This window comes from Pezoporus flaviventris, unplaced genomic scaffold, assembly GCF_033815535.1.
Source record: "Pezoporus flaviventris isolate CSIRO_AGI_PZ_B2104156 unplaced genomic scaffold, CSIRO_AGI_Pfla_v1 ptg000035l, whole genome shotgun sequence".
Taxonomy (NCBI): domain Eukaryota; kingdom Metazoa; phylum Chordata; class Aves; order Psittaciformes; family Psittacidae; genus Pezoporus; species Pezoporus flaviventris.
This window is the reverse complement of record NW_026892583.1, coordinates 14,596,395-14,618,542: the sequence shown is the minus strand read 5'-3', so window position 1 is coordinate 14,618,542 and position 22,148 is coordinate 14,596,395. Positions and strand designations below refer to the sequence as shown.

The 22,148-nt window shown below is 42.5% G+C and overlaps 1 protein-coding gene across 7 annotated transcripts in view; it reads right to left on the bottom strand.

Annotated features, from left to right (window-relative positions):
* The window catches only part of PAPLN (papilin, proteoglycan like sulfated glycoprotein), a 63,203-nt gene extending 57,041 nt beyond the window's left edge, over positions 1-6,162 (bottom strand). For 3 of the 7 annotated variants that reach the window (XR_009744969.1, XM_061462671.1, XM_061462674.1), the window contains exon 1: positions 3,681-3,886. Coding sequence is in view for 4 of the 7 variants with exons in the window: in XM_061462671.1 (XP_061318655.1) it covers positions 3,681-3,689 (9 nt within the window). In the remaining 3 variants the exon portion in view is untranslated. Of the gene's footprint in view, positions 1-3,680; positions 3,890-4,390 lie in introns of those variants that run through there. The other 4 variants (XM_061462672.1, XM_061462675.1, XR_009744970.1 and 1 more) reach the window with 3 other exon arrangements.
* Positions 6,163-22,148: the final 15,986 nt, after the last annotated feature.

The following is a 22,148-nucleotide window of genomic DNA, read 5'->3' as shown; positions in this document are numbered from 1 at the left end:
ATGACGAACATGAAGAGAGAGAGAAGAAATGAAAAGGAGAAAACCAAACAAACCAACCCGAACTTCTGACTAACAAATTTAGGAAACAGAATGTGTGCTAGTGGAATCTGGGCTGCAGCCTCTAAGGATACAGCCGTAGCATCTTTCATCTGTCACTAAAAATTAACTTCATAAAAAAATTATCTTAAGAGAGTGTGATCACACTGCAGCGCCTGGAGAGATCTCAAAAGAAGCACATGCTCGACTGTGTGATCACAGCAAAATGACAACAGTGTAATCTATAAATAAATTGGTTCTTTACTCTGAAGCTGTTTTCTTCCACAGATGCCCAAACGGGAGCTTCCAATTACTGCTTTGAGGGCTAGGCAGAGAAATAAACAATCCATGGATGGTACTTGTTTTCTCTGTCATCTCTGCATGTCAAGAAGGTGAGCTTGTTACTGTGCAAGATAGCATAAACTAGTGGTTTGCTCACAAGACCATGTGCATGTGAGCAGGTATCCACTCAAGTCCTTTTATATTAAAGTCCCTTCTCAAACATTTAGTAACCATTAATTTTTGTTGTCTAAGACAAGACCAGAGCAAACCAAGTCACGTTTCAGATCCAAGAGTGTTAAAAAATGAGATAGTGAAGCTGTATCCAGCAGAGTATCATTTCCAGTGAAATGAGATCTTTTGACAAGTCCATCATACCATGGGCATGACTGCACTGGATCAGAGTAATCATCCATCACTGCCTAGGCCCAGAGACTATGCTGGGAACACCGAGGGGTTTATCATCAGTTTTGTATAATCCTTTCCACAGACCTAAGAGCAAAGCAACTTATTTCTTCTGGACTTCATAGAATTATAGAATCGTTAGGGTTGGAAAGGACCTTAAGATCATCAAGTTCCAACCCCCCTGCCGTGGGCAGGGACACCTTACGCTAAATCATATCACCCAAGGCCTCATCCAACCTGGTCTTGAGCACTGCCAGGGATGGAGCATTCACAACCTCCCTGGGAAACCCATTCCAGTGCCTCACCACCCTAACAGGAAAGAATTTCCTCCTTATATCCAATCTAAACTTCCCCTGTTTAAGTTTTAACCCGTTACCCCTTGTCCTATCACTACAGTCTCTAATAAAGAGTCCCTCTCCAGCATCCCTATAGGCCCCCTTCAGATACTGGAAGGCTGCTATGAGGTCTCCACGCAGCCTTCTCTTCTCCAGGCTGAACAGCCCCAGCTTTCTCAGCCTGTCTTCATACAGGAGGTGCTCCAGTCCCCTGATCATCCTCGTGGCCCTTCTCTGGACTTGTTCCAACAGTTCCATGTCCTTTTTATGTTGAGGACACCAGAACTGCACACAATACTCCAGGTGAGATCTCATGAGAGCAGAGTAGAGGGGCAGGATCACCTCCTTGGACTTGCTGGTCACTCTCCTTTTGATGCAGCCCAGGATACGGTTGGCTTTCTGGGCTGCAAGCGCACACTGAAGCTGGCTCATGTTCATTTTCTCATTGACCAACACCCCCAAGTCCTCCTCCGCAGGGCTGCTCTGAATCTCTTCTCTGCCCAACCTGTAGCTGTGCCTGGGATTGCTCCGACCCAGGTGTAGGATCTTGCACTTGGCATGGTTAAACTCCATGAGGTTGGCATCAGCCCACCTCACAAGCGTGTCAAGGTCCCTCTGGATGGCATTCCTTCCCTCCAGGGTATCAACCGAACCACACAGCTTGGTGTCATCGGCAAACTTGCTGAGGGCGCACTCAATCCCACTGTCCATGTCAGTGACGAAGATGTTAAACAAGACTCGTTACTGGTCTCCATCCGGACATTGAGCCATTGACCACAACTTTTTGTGTGCGGCCATCCAGCCAGTTCTTTATCAATTTCACTGAGCATCAATATGCCACTAGGCAAATATTTCCCCCTTCACTCAGCTAATGATGAACCCATAGCATGAATCATGAGGGCTACTGTAATTGCATCCTATGTATTCTAGGTGCTGTTCTTCTACAGAACAGCAGCTCTCATCCTCTTATCAAAAAAAGCTATTTGTTTGCCATGTATTGATGAGTCACAAGGTACATACATGAACTAATATATTGGTTAACATTTTATTAATATATAAAGCCCCCCCCCGAAGAGAAAGCTTTCTGGCAGCCTAAACCCTACCTGTTCTGAGGCACAAAATAGTATTTTGCCTTACTTAACATTGCATACAGAAGGAGCCCTCAACCCAGATCAGAGGGGCTTTTCCCCCAGGTTGCATATTTTAACAGAACATCTGTGTTATTTAAAAATAAAATTTGTTCTTTTAACTCAAATTCAAGTACTACCAAGAAAACCAGCTGCAACAACATAACTCCTTTCCTGTTTCCTAAACCCTTTTGGCAAGTCAGGGCACAGCCATTCACATTAACTGCAGCTGAATCTTGGCGCCTAATTTTTGAGGCAAGTAACCCCTGAAGCAACTAGATTAGATGAACTCTACCAGCATTCTCTTTTGCCAAGCTGGTAAGCAGCTGGATCCCAGAAAGCCCATCCCCAAAACAAAGATACATGAATATCTACATCAGAAGTTACATTTATTGAACAGCAAGATTTGAGATCATCCATTCTCCAACTCCTCTTTAGCATAATCATTGCTACTTTCCTTTAAACTTAATTTAGTTTTATAATTAATATTCTTTTTAATATGTATACATAGAGACAGCAGCAAACAAAAACCTACATCATTGCTTGAAAATCACCTCACTTCATTCATCACTCACCTTTTCTCAAAGGTTAGAGTGGACTGTTTACTAGCAAATGGATTCAGAATATGCAAATACCACAAAGGAACTGTCCCAATCCCAGAATTTCTGTGAAGCCATCAAGCATTTAGACTCATGAAGCAAGCTATTTTAAAACCAAACACCCCTGAGGTGTCAGGATGCCCCACAGTGTGTGAGAACCTGAGAATATGCCTGGAAAAGAAGTCTCAATTATCTCACACAGGACAGGAAAATATGCTAAAAGCAAAACTTCAAAAGATACCAAATTTGCTCCGTTTTATTTTTTTGCTTTTTATTATTAATTTCATTTACTAACATAAATATACTTTAAGCTAGTGCCATGCCAAAGACATACAGTCCTACCTACCTTTGTTCCACATCACAAACACCTCCTTTTGGTCCCTGTAACAGCAGAGTGTTTGTCCTGAATACACACACACACACGGAGCTGTGCAGCACATTGGCTCATCAACACGCTGCACCTCAGGAAGAATGATTTTTCATGGCTGCTCTATCTAAACACACTGGGAAATGCTCTGCCATTGCAGAGGGTGATACATCTCATAAGAAGCCAGGAGAAAAAAATCTAAATCGCAAGCCAGCTTACAGAGAAGCTGTTGAAGGGCCCTCACAAGTACAATAAAAGAAACTCCAAACCTTATGAAGACACTTCCAAAAGTAATAAGCAAAGGTGTTTACAAACCCTTTTGAAGGTCTCTACAGTCAGACCTAAAGAAACATACCATCTCCCTAAGCTTCTGTACTAACACAGGTTATTCCTAGTCTTGGGAACAACATTGGAAACCTTTACGAAGCTTTGAAATGCAGTTTTTAAACCAACAGCTCCACCTGACCACCCACAAGGAACACCAGAGCATCAGGAAAATCTACACCTCTCTATATTGCTACCAGCCCATTACCATCTCCATGCCAGGACAGGTCCCTGAAGCTGCCTTCTTGGCCTGTTTCACACATCAGACTTCCTCAAGGATGAGAGATCTGGTCCTGCAAACCTCCCCTCTCACAAACAGGTCTGTTGGCTCTGACAGCATCATTTAGCTGGGCCTCCCAAAGGATCCCATCTCACACAGCTTAAAGCAATGGAAGATTGATTAGGAGACACTCCCTCCCCTCAGCACCTGCTAGCACATGAACAGAAGCAGTTTCCCTCTCAGGAGTGGTAGTTAGGGGGTATGAGAGTATTGGTGCCCTTTGATTCTAGGCAGGATTTTATTCCAAAGCACCTATGTCTGATTCTCCCAGGCTCACCCAGCATCCTATCAAACTGGTAATGTTCTTTCCACTCCCCTGTTCTCTACAAGCACAATGTCAGGGAAAGCAGTTTTGATTACATTAAGTCTCAGTGTAATTAACTGCAAGTAAAAGGGATTAATGTTCACCAAATACATAGAGTGTCTTCATCCCTCACTTCTAGGAAATACAGTTTTGCAGTCATAAGGACTCTGGTCTCTCTCCTCTTTCCTGCACTCTTTTACCTGAAGCCAAAAAAAAAGAGTGGGAAATTAAAAATGGTTTAAAAATGACAAAACAGCACTGAAAAGACTAATCGATAATAGATATCCAAGTAGAGGGATCAGGAGGCAGCCCAGAATACAAAGTCAACTCTTACCTTCTGTGTGAACCTGTAAAAGGTGAGTGCAAAACTTGGAGATACTTGCACCACTGCAGCAAATTTCGAAAAACCACTTTCTTATGTTCTGGTTCAAACAGTGGCTCTTAAGCACTCTTCTCTCCAGCTTCTGTTTGGTTACTAATCCTTACTGCACAGGAAAAAGAGAGTTATATTTCATTTAACCCCTTCAGCCTCTGTTTCTTCACAAGAGTTTTCGGTTTTGCTTGGGAAAGCTGGAGTTGAAAGCATGCACACACACATGAATGCTCTCAGATTCTTTCTAGCTCCTGTAGTCTGTGTGTGAGTGCACACACTAGCTCTAAACTGTGCCTTAAGTTACTGCAGGGGTGGGGCCCTTTGTAGCTAGTTTTAATTTAGCTGTAGGCAGCATATCAAAAGAGAGACAGTTATCCACAGATCCCTTCAGTGTTCAGTGAGTTCCCAGCTCTAGAAGAAAATTTATTTAACTTAAGTTTAAAATTAAAGCCTGAATCACAGTTCCCAGATACGTTTTTGACCAAAGAAAGTTTGAACATAAATACAATTCACAGCTAGATCTGGCTCTAGGCAGGGCTAAGCAGGTCCCCAAGGTCTGAAAATACCAGCACAGATCTGTATTTAACCAAAGACAAAAGCAGCTCAGGTTTCTCTATTTTTTCCCTCTAACAAATGTCCTGCAATTCAGAAAAATCCCATAAAGGAACAATTTAGCAATTGAAAAACTGTTAAGGGAAAAGGAATCTAGTTGGATGCATTACAAGGAAAAACTTGTGCTGTTATTCATGTGGATACTAGAGGAATCATTGCATAACGACTTATGTGTTGCTGCTGTTGTTTTATCTTGAAAATAGATAATTCCACCCTACTGATTTTGTCCTCTGCTTAGCATAAAACAAATATTGAAATACAGAGACCACTGATCTATAAAAATAATTCTGATCCAGCAATTATAACAGCTACCAACGTTTCAACTCTACTTAATACTATGACTGAGGTTTCCAAGATTATGAGAATAGTTTTAAAGTCTTAAGTTTGGGTTGGGTCTTTTTGTTTGCCTTCCAGTTTCAGAGTCCTTTTTCCATCAGTAGTTCATTTGAAACCATGATGAACAAAACCTTGCTTTCAAATGGAAAGATGAAGCTTCTACCTTCAGGTAACTCCATGTGCTGGATCTTCCAAGTAAGACATCAATGTGTGCAATGAAATCTCCACTACTCTCCTCTTGGCCACACTACTACTTTAGATGATAAGAAGAGAAAATATCGTTGGCAACTGTTGACAAGCCTAGACACACACAGCTCCAAACAGAAGAGAAAGTTTCTAGCAGCCTCGTAAATGCACCAGGTGACACAGAAGCAATTTTATTCTAGGGCCACAGCTCTTTTCATCCCAGCTGGTCAATCCCTGTCTGGCAACTAGCCACCAAAGATACACAGTACTCAAGTCCTACTGCTACACATCCCACAGGGGACAGAGTTTGAATAAAAGTCACGTATTTTCCACATGCAAAAGCAATCCCATACTTTCCTGCCCAAGCTAACTCAGACACAATAAACAAGGATAAACCCTAACAGGAAAATGGCAGCACCTCCACCAAGAAGCAGGGGAACCCCAAAAGGCTGAAAGATACAACACAGCCCAGAAGAATGCTTAACGGCGGTTCTGATGCATGGCTACCTATGCTGCCCATGTCAGGACAGACAACAACTGAACATTGTTAATGGCTAATTAAGGACACAGAAATTACTGTCTTGCCCTTTTAGACTTAAATTTTCCTTTAAAAAAATAAATTCAGGCCTTGGCCCAAGCTGTGGGTGCTTCTTTTCCATCAGAAAGAAGTTACATCAATGCATGTTTTTTCTTTATCCACCCATACTCTCAACTGGCCATCCTGCTAGCCGCCACAGTTATATCCTAAACTTCATGATATTTGAACAAAACAAAACCTGCACCTTTGACCTTATGTGAATAAATTACACTTTCAAATCAATTTAAAGCTTTTAGAGCCTGTATCGTTGGCAAGAAAAGGCTCAAAATCCAATCCAAAAAGCTCAGAAGCTAGTAGGCAAAAACCCCACGAGCACTCCAGATGAATTTATAAGTATCTCATTCTTAAAATTTCTTCTCACAGCAGCAGGGCCCTCAATGTACGTTTTTTGGAAATAGCAAGCTTAGTAATGTTCTTGTGGTTCTTGTGTTCTTGTTGATAGTTAAAACTACAAGGGAGTTCAGACGGGGAAAATGTGACTGCTCATGTTGGAATCTAGCCAGGACACATCCAAAAAACAGCTGTGCCTACTGCATTAAAGCAGATAGTGTGTAAACACATCCGGATTGATTTTTAACCCCATAAAGACTTAATAACCAACCTCCTGAAAGGAGCTGAAATAAAACAAGAAGTAACCAGATTTTTACCACAACTAAGCAACATGAGACATTGAAGACACTATTTTTACTAACAAAAGGAAATTAAAATCTGCTTACACTTCCTGGTTCTAGTAGAAACATGACAAAATCAGAAGCTATTAGTGTGATATTTGAACTTGAGGCCAGTTCCTACCAGGAAAAAGACAATGCAAATATGAAGTAAAACTTTGCCCTGTAGTTCCCCAGAAACTACGTGTGTACTGCATGTGTACCTTTTCTCTGGGAGAAAGGACATGTTCCCTGTGTTGAAATTGTTTTCAACCACTACCATTTAGTGAAACTAAGATAACCCACTGATTCATCTCTTGATAAAACACTCACAGTCCACTACAAAGATAATACAGTCAGGACTACAGATATTTGCCTTTTGCCACTATTCTATCCAGTTGCTAGCCTGGAGGCAATGGCATCAACATCATCAAGGAGAAACAGCTGAGATGATGAATACTGCTGAACAAGACATCCCTTCCAGTCCCATCAGTGAAGAGATTTTGGCAAGAAGCAGCCTCTACAGGAGCTGTGATACTGAGATAGCAACACTAACGTGGTCAGAGATCAGTAATAACACTAATGTTTTCTCTTCCAGAAGTACCTTTAAAGGAAACAACCAACCAGGACTCCTTACAATCAGAGACTGTTTTCAGATTATTTGAAGATCTGCATGCTTTACTGGACACAGTTCCAGTCTAACTAGTTATGGCTGTCTAACAGTTATAACTTAGTGGTGGGTTTACCTTGGCTGGTCACCAGATTCCCACCAAGCTAATTTATCACTCTTCATCCTTAACAGGACAAAGGAAGAAAGTACAATGGAAAAGCTTATCAATCACAATAAACACAGGGAGATCAGTCGCCAGTTCCTGACATGGGCAAAACTACTTGACTTCAGGGAAGTTAATTTGTGAGAAATAAGAACAGAACAAGAAACACCTTCTTTCCCCACCTCTCCTTCTTCCCAGGGGAGTATATCACTCAACTCTTCTACCTCCTCTACCCTCCTCCTGAGCAGCATCCAAGAAACTCAGACAAGACTCACAAACCCTCCACAAGAGAAGCTGGTCTCAGTAGCTTGAGCATTAACCCAAGGAAGTGAAGGATCTGTGTTCAGTTTGTTTAGGAGATCTGAACCTCCCAGGAGACTACTGTGATCAGGAAACCATGGCATAGCAACACACTGCAAACTGGTATTCTTGATCACTCCCTTAGTCATTTAGCCAAAGAGCAAGGACCAGCAATGTTATGATTATGGCAGGGTCACATGCTTAAAAATGGGATGTTTGCCTTGTTTTGCTTTCAGATTAATATCCAGCTTCTTAGGGAGGTGCAATAGCCTAACCAAGGGCAGTGGACAGCCATTCACATACTGGTGAGCAGGTGAACCTGCTACTTTGGGCATTTTGCTCAGGGTATATGCTCAAAGTATTCTGAACATAGGATAATACTGAACAGCAGTCTGACATCCCAAATGAGTGTGCGGGTGACTGAATAACAAGATCAAGAAGTAAAGGTCTCTGGGATGTCAAACCAAGTTTGCTGCTACTGGGGACACTATAGCATAATCTCTAACCCTCTCCTTTCATCAAATGCACAGGGTCTGAGAACAGGAGGCTTCATTCTTCGGAAAAGAATGCATCTTTATACGTACTGATTTTTTCTTATTATTTTTTAAAGAAAACACAGAAAAGTAAAATTTGATTCAATCTGAACTGAGCTTTTGCCAAACATGAATAGTGCAGCAGTATCTCCATTCTTCCCAGGTTCTCACTCACTATCACAGGATAGGCACATCATTTAGCCCTCTGAATCCTAGCATCTCAGTATACAGAATGAACCCTTGCCAGTCCTTCAGGAAAAAAAAGCTCAATTTCATGTTCAGGAGACATTGCAAAGTCCTGGCCTACATCTGCTCCAGAGCCCTGGCCATTACTCATGAACTCTTTCAAGCGCTGAGGACTGCTGCAGGAGTTGTATCCCTGTGAAACTTTAGCACAGATCCCACTACTAGCAGAGACAATTTTATTGTGATTTGCCAGTGTGCAGCCACTGAAGTCAGCAATGCAAGAGAGCAAACTGGAGTAAGATGTATGGAAAATAGACACCAGTACTGAGAGGATTATTAGTACATAACTCAAAAGACCCTAAACCAGGGCCTTGGGGACTACAAAATTGTCACTATAGAGAACTAGACACATACAGACCTAGACCAGATTTCTGAAACAATCACCTTATACATTGTACTCACATTTTCCATGATTTTTAGTCTAGAGGATCAGACTCCATCTGCTGACCTTCACAAGTTCTCCTGGAGACACTGTATGTTTAAAATCTGGAGATCTTTCCAAAGGTAGGTTTTCATGAGCAGTGACGGGCAATGTGTCACATAGAGCCCATTCACCTCTTTCATACAGGGGCCTTAGAGCCGTGTTTTTTTTAAAGTTTTGGGGACTTCTGGTCCACTTTTGGGAGGTTTCCCTCATGTCTTCCTAGCTGCACAGACGCAGCTCACTTTCGCTTGTTCAGTGAGTGAGTACTCCCCAGCACATTTATGCTTCTCTTCACTTACACTCAGCTTCTACTTTTGATTCACCAAGCATAGTTTCTTGTCCATTGTGAGCCCCGGATTCCCACCCATCAGCTCATATGCTCATGTGCAGAATTCAATGCTCTTCCCCTCTCACAAAAACATTCTTGCTGAAGGTCACAGAAAGGGAAGTATTGGCTTAATTCCTATCCAGTCTCCCTTCTATATAATGCAACCCAGAACAGTGAAAACCAATGCAATCATCAGTACTTTGCTATAATCTGTTCCAGAAACAGACCAGATCACAGGTACTGGGTCTGGCTGAATCCTCTTTCTCTTAGTCCCTTCTTGACTACTGAGCCAATTCTCTCCAAGAGAGCACTCAAATAAATTGGCTTTTTGTATTCAAAGAATTAGACACCTCTCTTCATCTCTTTCCAAGATGAAGGAAACGGTAAGCCTGTCACTTCATATTTATTTTGATTCTCACCCAAATCAGGCAAGACTTTTATTCAGGCCAACTTTCTGAAGAAGCTGATGATGCTACACACAAGTTTCAGCTCTTCATCCTTTGGGCATTTAAAGAAGAAAAGCAGCACACGCTGATCATGTTGGTGTTCAAAAAGCAAAACCAACTTCAAAGTACTGTGACTAATTCCATGCAAACTTAGTTCTGAAAGGCACTGCAATACACTGCACCTCAGGATACCAGTGAAGGCACTAATCCATTGCTAAGACTATACTTGGATACACAAAGATTTGTGTATAAAAAAAACAGAGGACCTACATACAATGGAACATACATCTATTTTAAACCAGCCAAACTACTCCCAAGTTTAACACATGGAAGCAAAACCAGGACACAAGTGAGTCTAATGGAAAGGAAGGAATGTTATATTAATTTTTCCTAGCATTGGATAATGCATCCAGGCTTTTGAATGTCCCACCTCAAATCTTAGGATGTTTGAATAAAATCATTCTCACAGCTTTCTTTAAAAATAGACACTTTGAATCCTGCTAATTAAGAAACTCATCATAAGGACACTGCAATCCCATTTTCTTTTCCTGTATCATGGATTTAAATATTACGTAGGGTGAACTTGGCAGCCACAAAGAGAATCTCATTTAGAGAGATTAACCTGGGAGCACAGAGAGATCTGGAGGGTCTCCATTAGTCCATTCTTTGCTGCATAGGATTTAAACAGGAATAATTATATTTAGCAAGCATACACATACTCAAAAAATAAAATACACATGCATTACATGAGGCAATGCCTTATTCACAACAGACGCTCCCTCAGCTGTTTGTTTTCCTTTTATTGTTGGTTTTACATTTTAATGATATATAAAAAGTAGGAGAAACCACAGGTGGTAGGCAGATTTGAGCTGGAGAATTCATTTCAAGAGAAAACATTTTCCGTTCTTATACAAACAAATATAGTGATTAATGTTAATTTCTTGTGCTCCCCAAGCTGTCACTGGTGAGCAAAGGGTCAAGGCTTGTCATTTGTATTCAGATTACATATGAAAGCATAAAGGACAGTCTCTGATCTACCAAATGTTTTCCAGATATTCCAATCTGCTCCACCCAAAACAGCAAAAAATAAAAGTCTAGATCCACAAATTTAAAAAAACATGTTGTCACAGCTCCCACTTACAGCTATTCACAGAAAAAGCTATTCGCCATGGACGTCCCAGCACTTTGCTTGCCACACAAACAGCAGCCCTCTGCTCAGAAGATCTGGCCCAGAGCTCAGTCAAATTAGTAGGAAGATTTTAATTTCCAAAGGGTTTTGTTCAGGCCTAGAGTAATGTGGCGGGGGTTGGGGGGGAAGGGAGGGGAAGCAGAGAATTAACAATAACTAGCTATTTCTGTGCCTGATCTTAGTACTTTTATTGCAGTTACAAAACTGCAACTATTTTCACCAGTGCTGGACCGAGTCCTGTGAGAAGGTCTTGCTGAACTCTTCTGCCCCTGCCTGAATCTCCATGGGGAAATCAAAGCAGCCAGGTTTCTCTTTGCCCCTGGGCCAAGTCCCTGCTCTCAGTGTGGTTAGTCCCCTCTGCAGCCACACTACGCCCGCTGTGGTTAGTCCCCTCTGCAGCCACACTACGCCCGCTGTGGTTAGTCCCCTCTGCAGCCCAGTGTGCCTGGGCTCCTGATGCCACACAGAGCCTGAGCCCCCCAGGAATGAAAACAGCTTCTCTCAGAGAAGTCCCAAATGTCAGCCCTCATGGGGAAGGGGGAGCTTGCTGGACAGAGATAACCATACAGCAAAGCTTTGGAGGGAAGAAGTAAGCTGGATACATCACAGCCACCATGAAGAAAGATCCTGCTGGAACTATTACAGCTATTCTCCATTTAAACATTCTGGATTTTTCTGTCAGCACTCCCTCCACACTCCCCGCTGAGATCTCCTGCTATTGACTGTGGAGTCAAAAGTCACCTGCTCTAAACTGGACTTGGCACTGACTACCCCAAATGCTGCTTAGGAGAGACGGGAGAAAAGTTGAAAGCAAAACCTCTGACATGCAATTCTCACCCTGATGCCCCACATGCATTTATCCCTCCTAATTCCTGGTTGTGTTATACACATTATTTCTGCTTCAGAAAAGTAAATCCAGTGCCAAAACACAGCTCTTTGCTTAAAAAAAGTGTTATATTCAGCAGAGGTTTAACTACAGCATACTAAACATGAAGTCATTAGGATTTAACACTATTGTAATGAAAATTGAGACTGAAACCTTTCCAGTTCTTATACTTCACTTTTGAATTGGAAGAGGACAACACCAACTGCTATAGCATTAAAAGATCCTCTGGACCAACACGCCCTTGATAGCAAGTACTTGGAAGCATGAGGCATGTCGTAAACTCTTGCTGATGTCTTTCAGCGTCAGTCAGCTAAGAAGCTGACACCCTACTGAGGACAGCATCACAGCCTCACTGTGCAACAGAGAAAGTTAGCAACAAAACAGAGCAATAGGGGCTGTCAAGACGATGATCCTTCTCTCCATCTCGGCAGACTCTCAAAGCACAGCTCTCTCACAGCTCAAGGCAGAGACAGTTCTTTTCCCAGGCTCTGTCCTTGTGCAACCCCCATGGGGCATGAGAAGGTGCCCAGATCCTGGCAGCAGTTGCTGTATGCCTATGGCTCAGATCTCTGACAAGGGACTGTGGAATGAGATTTCCCTCCCAGCATAATGAGGTATTTAGTCATTAACAAAGGAGCCTTCTAGGGCAGAATTCCAGCTGCGACTGAGATCTTGCCTCCACAACGAGATGTTTTTTTTTCCGGCACACAGGTTTAGTCTGAGGAGGAAGGGAAAGGGTTGCTTTAAAATACCAATCCAGGGATTTTCAGTTGCAATTGTTGAAGGTTTCTGTTTACTCTTAGATCAGGTTAAGAAATCTCTTGCTTCTCTTTCTTGCTGCTTCACAGCTGCCGGTTGAGCTTCTGTGCTTGCCGCTCCTTTGCCTCAAAGGCAAACTTGGTGTCCTGCAGCTGGGCAATGGCCTCCTTGGCCTCCTTCAGGTCCTGACAGATGTGCTCATACTTCTCCGTCAGCTCCCTGTTCTCTCGGCGCAGTTCCTGCACCACCTGGTTTACCTCCTCCGTCTGCTTGGTGCAGTGGATCTTCAGCTGCTCTACCTCAGAAAGCATGATCTCCATGTTCTTGACCAACGACTCCAGTTTCTCTTTGGACATGGTGTCAGGATCAGTTCTGTTCAGCCTGCCCAACCCAAACCCGAAAGGGACAAAGAAAGCCACCCTGTGTAACATGCACCAGGAAGGCTGGCACTCACACTCTAGTGGTCTCTTTTTATACTCCCTCCTTCTCATCCTCCTCCCTTCTCTTTCCTTCCTCAAAGTGTCTCTAATCTTCTTTGCTTGGTTAATCTACTTATTTTTATTGCGCTGTAGAAATCTCCTGAAGGGCTGAGAACCCCACAGTAACATATGTGCTGTGCAGCAAAAGCCAGAGCAATAATGAGACTCTACACAGCCTGCCCATAGAAAAACAGCTTTCTTCAGAAGAACTCTCTTGGGAACCTCTTGCAGAGTCCATTAAAGTACAAAGAAACCTCTTCAAGCCAGACGCCTACTCCAGTCTTGCACACCCAGTCCCCAGAGCACAGCATGAGTTTCATCTTACATATATTGAGGTACACAGGCTTGCATCAATGTAAGCCAAATATAGGCAAAGAAGAGAATGAGCCTCAGTTTTTTTATCTCTCTTCTAATCTTGGGCAATACGGAAGGAACAAGCTCTATCCAACTTCCTCCACAATAGCCTACACCCTATCTGAAGGAGTTCACAATGGTTATCACAATCAGTGGCAACCACAGTTACTGGGCTATGCACCACATGAAGGTGGCTTGCGCTCTGTTAGGGACAAACGGGCTCAAGATTTTAGTCCCTGGTTCCCCTCACTTCAGCTCTACCAGTAACGTTGGCCCCAGAAGTAACACAAAAACTTCTTCCTGGACGCATGTGCTACCCACAACGGAGTCTGGAACTGCTGCTGAGCACTGCTGTGAACCTGTGAGGATCAGGGCTGAGACATGCCAGGCTGACCATACACTGACGACTCAGGTCACAGCAGGCACCAGGATGATCCCAGCAGCCACAAGGGATTGAGAGAGTCTGGCCGACTTTCTGAAGTTTGACCCAGACTCTCTTATGTATCCAGTTAATTAATGTACTTGCCAAGACAATAAGAATCATTAATTAGCCAGGGATCTGATGTAACAGTATCACCCCTGAGAAACTGGCTGAAAAGAAGGTGGTGTTGCATGTGGCTCTCCAGGAAAAAAGCCATGCAATTTGGCACTGATTGTCTGGTCAGAGGGCACATACCACAGCAGACGCAAGAATACAGGCTTGCCCTTGGACAACTTGCAGGCTCTGGACAGAAAGTGTGCCTCTCTCCTTCCAGCCCCACATTGAGAACATTTCCCCAGGCTGAGGCTGCACCTTTTTAAAAGCCCTCAGCCTGTGGTACACACCCACAGAAATGCACAGTCTTCTTTACCATGTATCACAGACAGACATAGAATCATAGAATAGTTACAGTTGGGAAGGACCTTAAGATCATCTAGTTAAAACCCCCCTGCCACGGGCAGGGATGCCTCACGCTAGACCTCACTGTATTCACCTCACAGAATTATGTTCCAGTGCACAGCATTATAAAATGACCTGTATTCTTGCATGGCATTTTGCAACTCCAGTTCCCTTAAAAAAGACCCCTAAGTAAGATCCTGTAGTCCCATAACACACATTCAATACCAGGTTGAGAGAGAATACACATGTTCACATGCATGGCTCCCACAAATACATGTTTCCTCCCTTTTCCTCCACAAAACATTGCTTTTTCAGTTGCAGAGAATTTCAGAAGCTTCATCCCACAACTCATTCCCCTTTTTCCCCTGCTAGGCTCAGAAAAATAAGGCTTTTTCTTCCAGGGTATTTTACATCTCCTCCAGCGCTGGATGAAAACACTGCTGGACACTGGCCAAGCTCTGACGGTGTTCAAAGGCTTGGGACTTCTCACAGCTGGAGGTTAAAGAGTCACTCACAAAGCCAGCCATCCTACTGCCTCGCACACAAGTGCACCAGCAGAGCCCTCTCATGCTGGCAGATGGAGTGCTTTGCACCACACTTTGAAATGAGCAGAAAGAGTGACATCCTTCAGATGAAAAGGGAGTGGGAGAATCTAAACATAATTAGAATATGTCCTAAAGTCCTTGAAGAAACATTTGCACTGGCTGTCAGCCCAGATCCCATGTGATGCACATGGCACTGGAATAGGCTGAAACACGCTGCAGCATTACAAAACAGCAGGTCTTCATTAGTGAGGAATCTTTCCTGTTTCCACAACTGCACCCACTGCACTCAAACATTTTAAAACAAGCAGAATTACAATGATGCGTAAAGGGAGTGCGACAGAGGTCATTTACTTGGATATTAGTAATTGATACATCACGTCTCACTATCTTACTCTCAAAATTATTGAAGTTGCCTTGGATACAGACAGAATCTTGGGAACAGAAACTAGGTAAGAGACTACTGAAATAACAATGTAGAATGAAAACAAGGAGTAGCATGAGAGGAGTTTATCTCATGAAAGATGAGAAAGATGGGAATCATTACTAGGCTTGGTTTAATTGAAAATATTCTTTGATGAAGTAAGAATTAGGAATTGAAGACAAGCTTATGAAAATTGCAGTGGGAGAATGATGCAAAAATCACTAGAGCTAGAGAAATACAGCAAGGAGTCTAGCATGAACTGTAGTTTCTTACCTTCTGTCAGTACTGGACTGCTACTGTTGCAGAACTGGAGGCAGAGGTAAACACTGACAAGAGTGAAAAAAGCAAAGCAGCATACCTGAAAAAAAACAATTTAAACCACAAGAATTCAATGCAGAAGGACACACAGGAAACAGCAGTGTTGGCGAAGTAGCATGTTAGACGGACATCTGTGGCACAACATAACAGGGGATAAAGCACTGCTAGGCTCCATTACACTGAGGCATTGCACCATAGGGGGATGAAGTACCTTCAGCTTCTCCCTCCCTTCACCCCACTGGGGAAGAAATGTAATGTTTCATTCTGAACATCTTGTTTGAAACTTAGACAAGCATCCAGAGAAGAGGCTGATTTCAAAACATGCAGACTCTCGGAACCAGTTTTAGGAAGAAGGATTGAACACTGCACAGCATGGTATTTCTAGGGCTGTTTTGCAGCTATCCCCATTCCCATTTGAGGGAAGACAGCTCAGCTGTAAGAATGCTACTACAGTTATTAAGGGCTCGCCTGTGCAATTGTCATTTTGAAAACACTGGTGATTTCTATGCACTCAGCCAAATGGTGCCTGTCTGGTGATTTCATAGCCATGTTAAATCAGGAAAACTTGATGTTAAACTTCTCACTACAGTACATGCTACATTCATTGAGAGACACCATTCCTAAATCTATGAGCCTTCTCCCATGCATTCTTCTTCTATTCTACCTTTCCCTCATGCACATGGATTTGAGATGTATGAAAGCAAGGAAGGCAGAGCAAAATAAGAACAAAACGGGAGCAACCACTGGGAACGCCCACTCCTGCTTTTGTGGATGGCAGGAAAACTGTAGGAAGTGGCAGAGGTGGAAGTGAAACTTCCCATAATGGCTGGAAGCTACCACATCTGACTGCAATACCATACAGCTATGCTAGCTTTAGCACTAGAAGCAAACGACAGGATGGGGTTGCCAAGCTGAGGGTGGTTCATGTGAGACATATTTGTGTCTTCTTCACAGATCTCTGAGCCAAAGAGAATGAACCATTCTTCTCATCCACAGGCACATACAAGGGAGAAATGCAGGTTTCCTATTATGTGCATACCTCAGAGTCTGAGGAGACACAAAATTCATACCTTTTAAGTATGAATCTGAAAGCAGACCACAGGCATTCCAGTTTCTAGGTTATTTCAAAGAGGTCCTAGGAACATTTGTGGAATACATAAGTAAGCTACATCACTCTCCTTCTGAGGTTTTCTCAGCAACACAAGGGGGAAAATTCACTAGACTAGATTTTTAAATGGGAAGAAAAAAAAATGCAAACCCCAAAAAGAATGGCTTTAAATAACTGCTTAGGCTGGCAAAGCAAACTCTGTGGAATAAAAAGTAAAGTTACAAACCACATACCTCGTCTTCTCAGGCACATACTTATATTGCTGTATCTATTTCTAGTTTTACCAGCCACATACATGAATGTCCAATGCAACGTTCACAAAACTGTCGTGAGAGACAGCACTTGACAGTCTCATAGTAGCTAGTTTAAGGTTACCATTCCCAGCTAGCAATGGTCACTATTTTAACAATTGAGATATATATTGCGTCACTAACTCTAGTGATAGTGTTGGAGCTCTCCACACTTTCCTCATGCAGCCTTTTCACAGATCCCTGGCTTACCCCCACAGCCATGTCCAGCAGCCAGCACAGCATGCACAAGCTCTGTGCTCCACCATCTAGGAAGTCCATTTGGGTAAATGCATTATGCAAACAAAGTCATTACAAGCTTAAGCATAAAAAGCACTCATCTCTACAATTATAGTAAAACCATTTGGAAAAAAAAACACAAACCACTAAAGAGCAAGCAGCAGTGAAGACACTCAACATTCCTGTAACAGAGAGTGGGAGACATTTGTACCCAGCTGTTCAATTTGCTTCCAATAAAAGACAAACACCATTGCTACATGTGTCAAAATACTCAGCACTAAGACACTGATATAATGATGATCTCATCCTGCAGAGCTTAGAGAGTATTGATAAAATCTGCTTTCTTACTAAAACATGAGACTTAATTTTAGCTACTATTGTAAGTATTAATCATATCTCATGCAACTTGGCAGAACTTGAGTTGAGCTGGGCATAAAGCTACATGATTTACAGGTTCTGATGTAAAATACTGCACCAAAAGGATAACCACCTAAAATTATGATCCTTGCACAAAATAGAATAATATGCTTCAATCTTCTAAGTGTCCAGAGAGGTACTAAGGAATCAAGGAGCCTTTTTCCATTCTGCTTCCATCTACTCACCAGCTGGATCAAAATACTTCAGAATTAATTTAGTATAATAGAGCTCAGTAAAGAAAACATGGTACCATTAACAGAGTTATCCCCAAAAAAGATTGATTTCTGCTTAAGAAATTATCTGGGTAGTACAAATGCCACACCAGGATCCTTAGACTCTGCCCTATCTGGAGGGTGTGTCCACTGCCTTTCCTCCCCCTCTTCCCCCCCCCCCCCAATACCTGAAGCCAACACTGAAAAGGAAGGGGAAAGAGGAAGGAAATACCTTACCCATCTCCCAGTGCATATGCAGACCAGCCAGCATCTCCAAAGCCAAATAAAATGCACAGGACTCAAACGATAGTCCAGGTAACCCAGTGAGCAAGGCACCCAGACGGGTAATCAGATCTGATTAAAAGGTATAGTGGTAGCACCAGGCGTCAAACAAAAGTCACCAAAGGGGTGGTTAGTTACTCAGAACTGCTAAAACTGCTACGGCATTTCAGTCAAGAGTGTTGCGTAATTTTTGCAGTAATTGGCTAGCTTCTCTCTAATACCAGGAACTTCTTCACAGACAGAGGGACAGGAATAATAGTCAGTGGTTTATCTAACATATCTTTGCATGTCATATTGAACTAAGGGCTGCTGGAAAGGAGCAGAAGAAGCAAAAACCAATTACCTGTGATCAAAACTTTCAATAGAGGGGCAACTGAGTACATTAAAAAAAAATGCAAATAAATAACTAATCTTGGAAGCATTCATAGAATCATAGAATGGTTTGAGTTGGAAGAAACCTTAAAGATCATTCAGCTCCAACCCCCCTGCCACAGGCAGGGACACCTTCCACTAGACCAGGTTGCTCCAAGCCCCATCCAACCTGGCCTTGAACACTGCCAGGGATGGGGCAGCCACAGCTTCTCTGGGCACCCTGTGCCAGTGCCTCACCACCCTCATAGTGAAGAATTTCTTTTTAATGTCTAATCTAAATCTCCCCTCTGTCACCTTAAACCCTTTGTCCTATCACTACATGCCCTTGTGAAAAGCCCCTCTCCAGATCTCTGTAGACCTGTCTTAGGTACTTGAAGACTGTTTTAATGCCTCCCCTGAACCTTCTCTTCTCCAGGCTAAAAAACCCCAACCCTCTCAGCCTGTCTCCATAGGAGAGGTGCTCCAGCTGTCATTTACTCTGTTGCACAATCTGTCCTAAAGACCGGGCGCCCATCTAGCCAGAACATGCAGACTTCAGGAAAACAAACAAATGCAAATCCCCAAACTGTTGCTGTTATTCAGTACATATGAACTGAAATACAGGTTCAAAAAAAAGTTTTGTATTTCTTATATGCAGGATGTGAGGTTACATGATCCAGTCCTGTAACCAGACTACACCAAATAAACTGACAATGGCACAGATGTCAGTAATTACTGAGAAATTTCATCTGGTGAGAAAGGTCTCTTTTAGTCCTAGATACACATGAACAAATGTTCGCATCATTTTTGGTTCAAGATGCCAAATTCTATTGTAAAGATTATTTTGACATGGCATTTCAAATTCTCACTACCTAGCTAAACTGATCTCCAAAAGCCAGATGAAGAAGCTGTCAGTTTTCTGTGGATTTTTCTTGACTACCTATTGTACATTTAAGAATAAGTGATCCCTGCATTATCTAAATACTCCAAGGAATTTTCAATTGCATTAACTTTTCAGGGACTACAGACTTTACAGCAATATTTAAATACGACCTAATGCTGTTTGGGAAGCCTCCAGACTCTTAACAAATGGAAGCACTGAAGATGAAAAGACTTCCTCAAAAGGATTATTCTAAACTATGGGATATCCATGATAATGGCAAGCTCTTGCCCAGAACTACCTACAAACAGTTTCATTTAACCATGACAAGAAGCTGTCAATGCCAAGACACTGGTATAAATAAAGGATAGCTTCCCAGGTGACTGCCCTCCTATTAGCTGGTCAGAAGATCAGTCTCTTAGCAAATCCCAGTCAAACACAATCAAAATAAAGCGCTAAACTTTCTGGGGGCAACAAGTAGCATTTTCTCTGTGCTGTATACCTAGTTCCTTGTCCCATAAACAGCCTTGATGATCTTTAAGAAGATTAAGAACAGAACAGCTTCATCTCCAGAGGAAGTGGGATTAAAAGGTTTATTGCTACTATGACAACAGCTAGATTCTGCTGTTCTTAAAATAGTTTTGAAACCTTGGCAGTGACTGGAAACGCATACATGCCGCCCCTACAGGATTCATCATGTACCAAATACAGTCCTTCAAAAGGAAATCATATTTTATAACAGTCTTTTTTCAAGCGTATATTTTTATCATGCTCTTTAATCCCTTGTTACGAGCGCTAAGAATAGAAAGCAGTAAAAAGGCAGTGCTGCCATGTGGCTGTGATTACAGCTTTAGAAGTGATTACTGCTGGGAGCCGACTGCAGACACCAGGAAAGGCACTGTTCTCACGCCTGCTCCAAGGCAGGGCTTGTTCCTTGTCCCCAGAGAGTAATCAACCCTCTTACTGAAATGGAGCTCTCTGGGGACTAAATCTAGTCCTCTAGCTGTTCCATGTTGCCAAACACCAGCCAGTTTTGGTCTTGAGAATCTCCCCCTTGACACCTGCAGGCATTCTGTTGCATCTACATCTGAATTAATTCCTTCCTCATAGGTAAAAACTGGCGAATTTGTCACACAGCTCATTACCAAACAGTATCGGGTAAGCCTGTGCCCAGGGCATAAGTCTGTCAATAACTAGATGGTAGCAGGACATCCTTCATTTGTATATGCTATTATATCAGTGATTGTTGAGCATGGCTAAACAAGCCACTGATTCAAACAAATATGCAGCTATGACATTCAATGAACATCCAGATGTGCTCTAAGGCATTTCTCAAGTACGTTCATGCTGCCTTGTACAACAAAACCAGTAAGAAGTACAATGCTTAATTCTGACAGCAGTACAACCCAGATCAAAGCGGGTAACCCTTATCTAACACTACTGAAATCAGAAAATTAATATGAACACAGAAGTTTATTCATTACTCCATTTAGATTAAAAGCATATTTCAAAACAAAGAAAAAGCAAATCTAATCCAATTACATTAACACTATCCATATGTATCTCTTGATGCCAAGTTGAAATCTCCTTCCTGCAGCAAATCGTTCTTTAAAGAGAAGAAAACCAAATTCAAGTTCCAAAACTCAGGACATGGTTGATTGTTTCCTTATCCAAACCCCAGTTCTGTTAGCTCCTGTCATTGAAGTTCCTTTCTCTACAGAGTTCACAAATTCGGCATTTACAGACCAGAATCTGGCCTAAACCATACCTTTAATTGTGATTTCTTGGTAATTTAAAAATACCCAGCAGTGACTGCTACAGACCAAGCAGAATCCTCCAGAAGAGCTGACACTGTCAATAAAATACAATTAATTTACCTATCCCCAAAAGGTTACTTTAAAAATGGAATGAAGTAGGAAACAAAGGGGTAAACTAGCATATTAGAATCATGTCTCCAGTCAACCTTAGTAAAATACTACTAAGAAGTCAAATCAGATCTCTGCAAGATCACTTTTAGAGGAGGGTTTAGCTCCCAATTACAAATACTATTTCTATTCCTAAAATATTTCATCATATCATACCTCACAACTAGATCAGAATTGAGAAATCCTTGTATTCTGGAACAGTTTTGTACCCCTGCACTGGACTCATTCCAGTAAGTCCCACCTTCCTTATAATGGGGAACCCAGAACTGGAGACAACACATCAGATGTGGCCTAACCAGTGCTGAGCAGAGAGGACAACACTCCTCCGGATCCAGCCCAGGATGCTGCTGACCTCCTTTGCTGTGAGGGTAGACAGCCAGCTCAGTCATCTAAGCTGTTCACCAGGACCCCAAGGTGGGTCTCTGCAGAGCTGCTTTCCAGCTTGTCAGACCCCAGCATGTACTGGTGCCTGGGGTTACTCCTGCACAGACACAGGGATTTCTGTTTTCCATTGTTAAAACTTTCATGACACTCCTTTCTGCCCAGTCCTCCAGCCTGCTAAGTTCCTCTAAAAGGCTGCATAGGCAGTCACCCCTTCCATTTTTCTACCATCTGTAAACCTGATGAGGGTGCACTCCATTCTGTCATACAGATCATGAATGATGAAGTTGAACAGCCAGTATTGAGCCCTGTGGTGTACTACTACTAATTTACCTTCAATTGGACTTCCTGTGGCTGATCACAACCCTCTGCATAT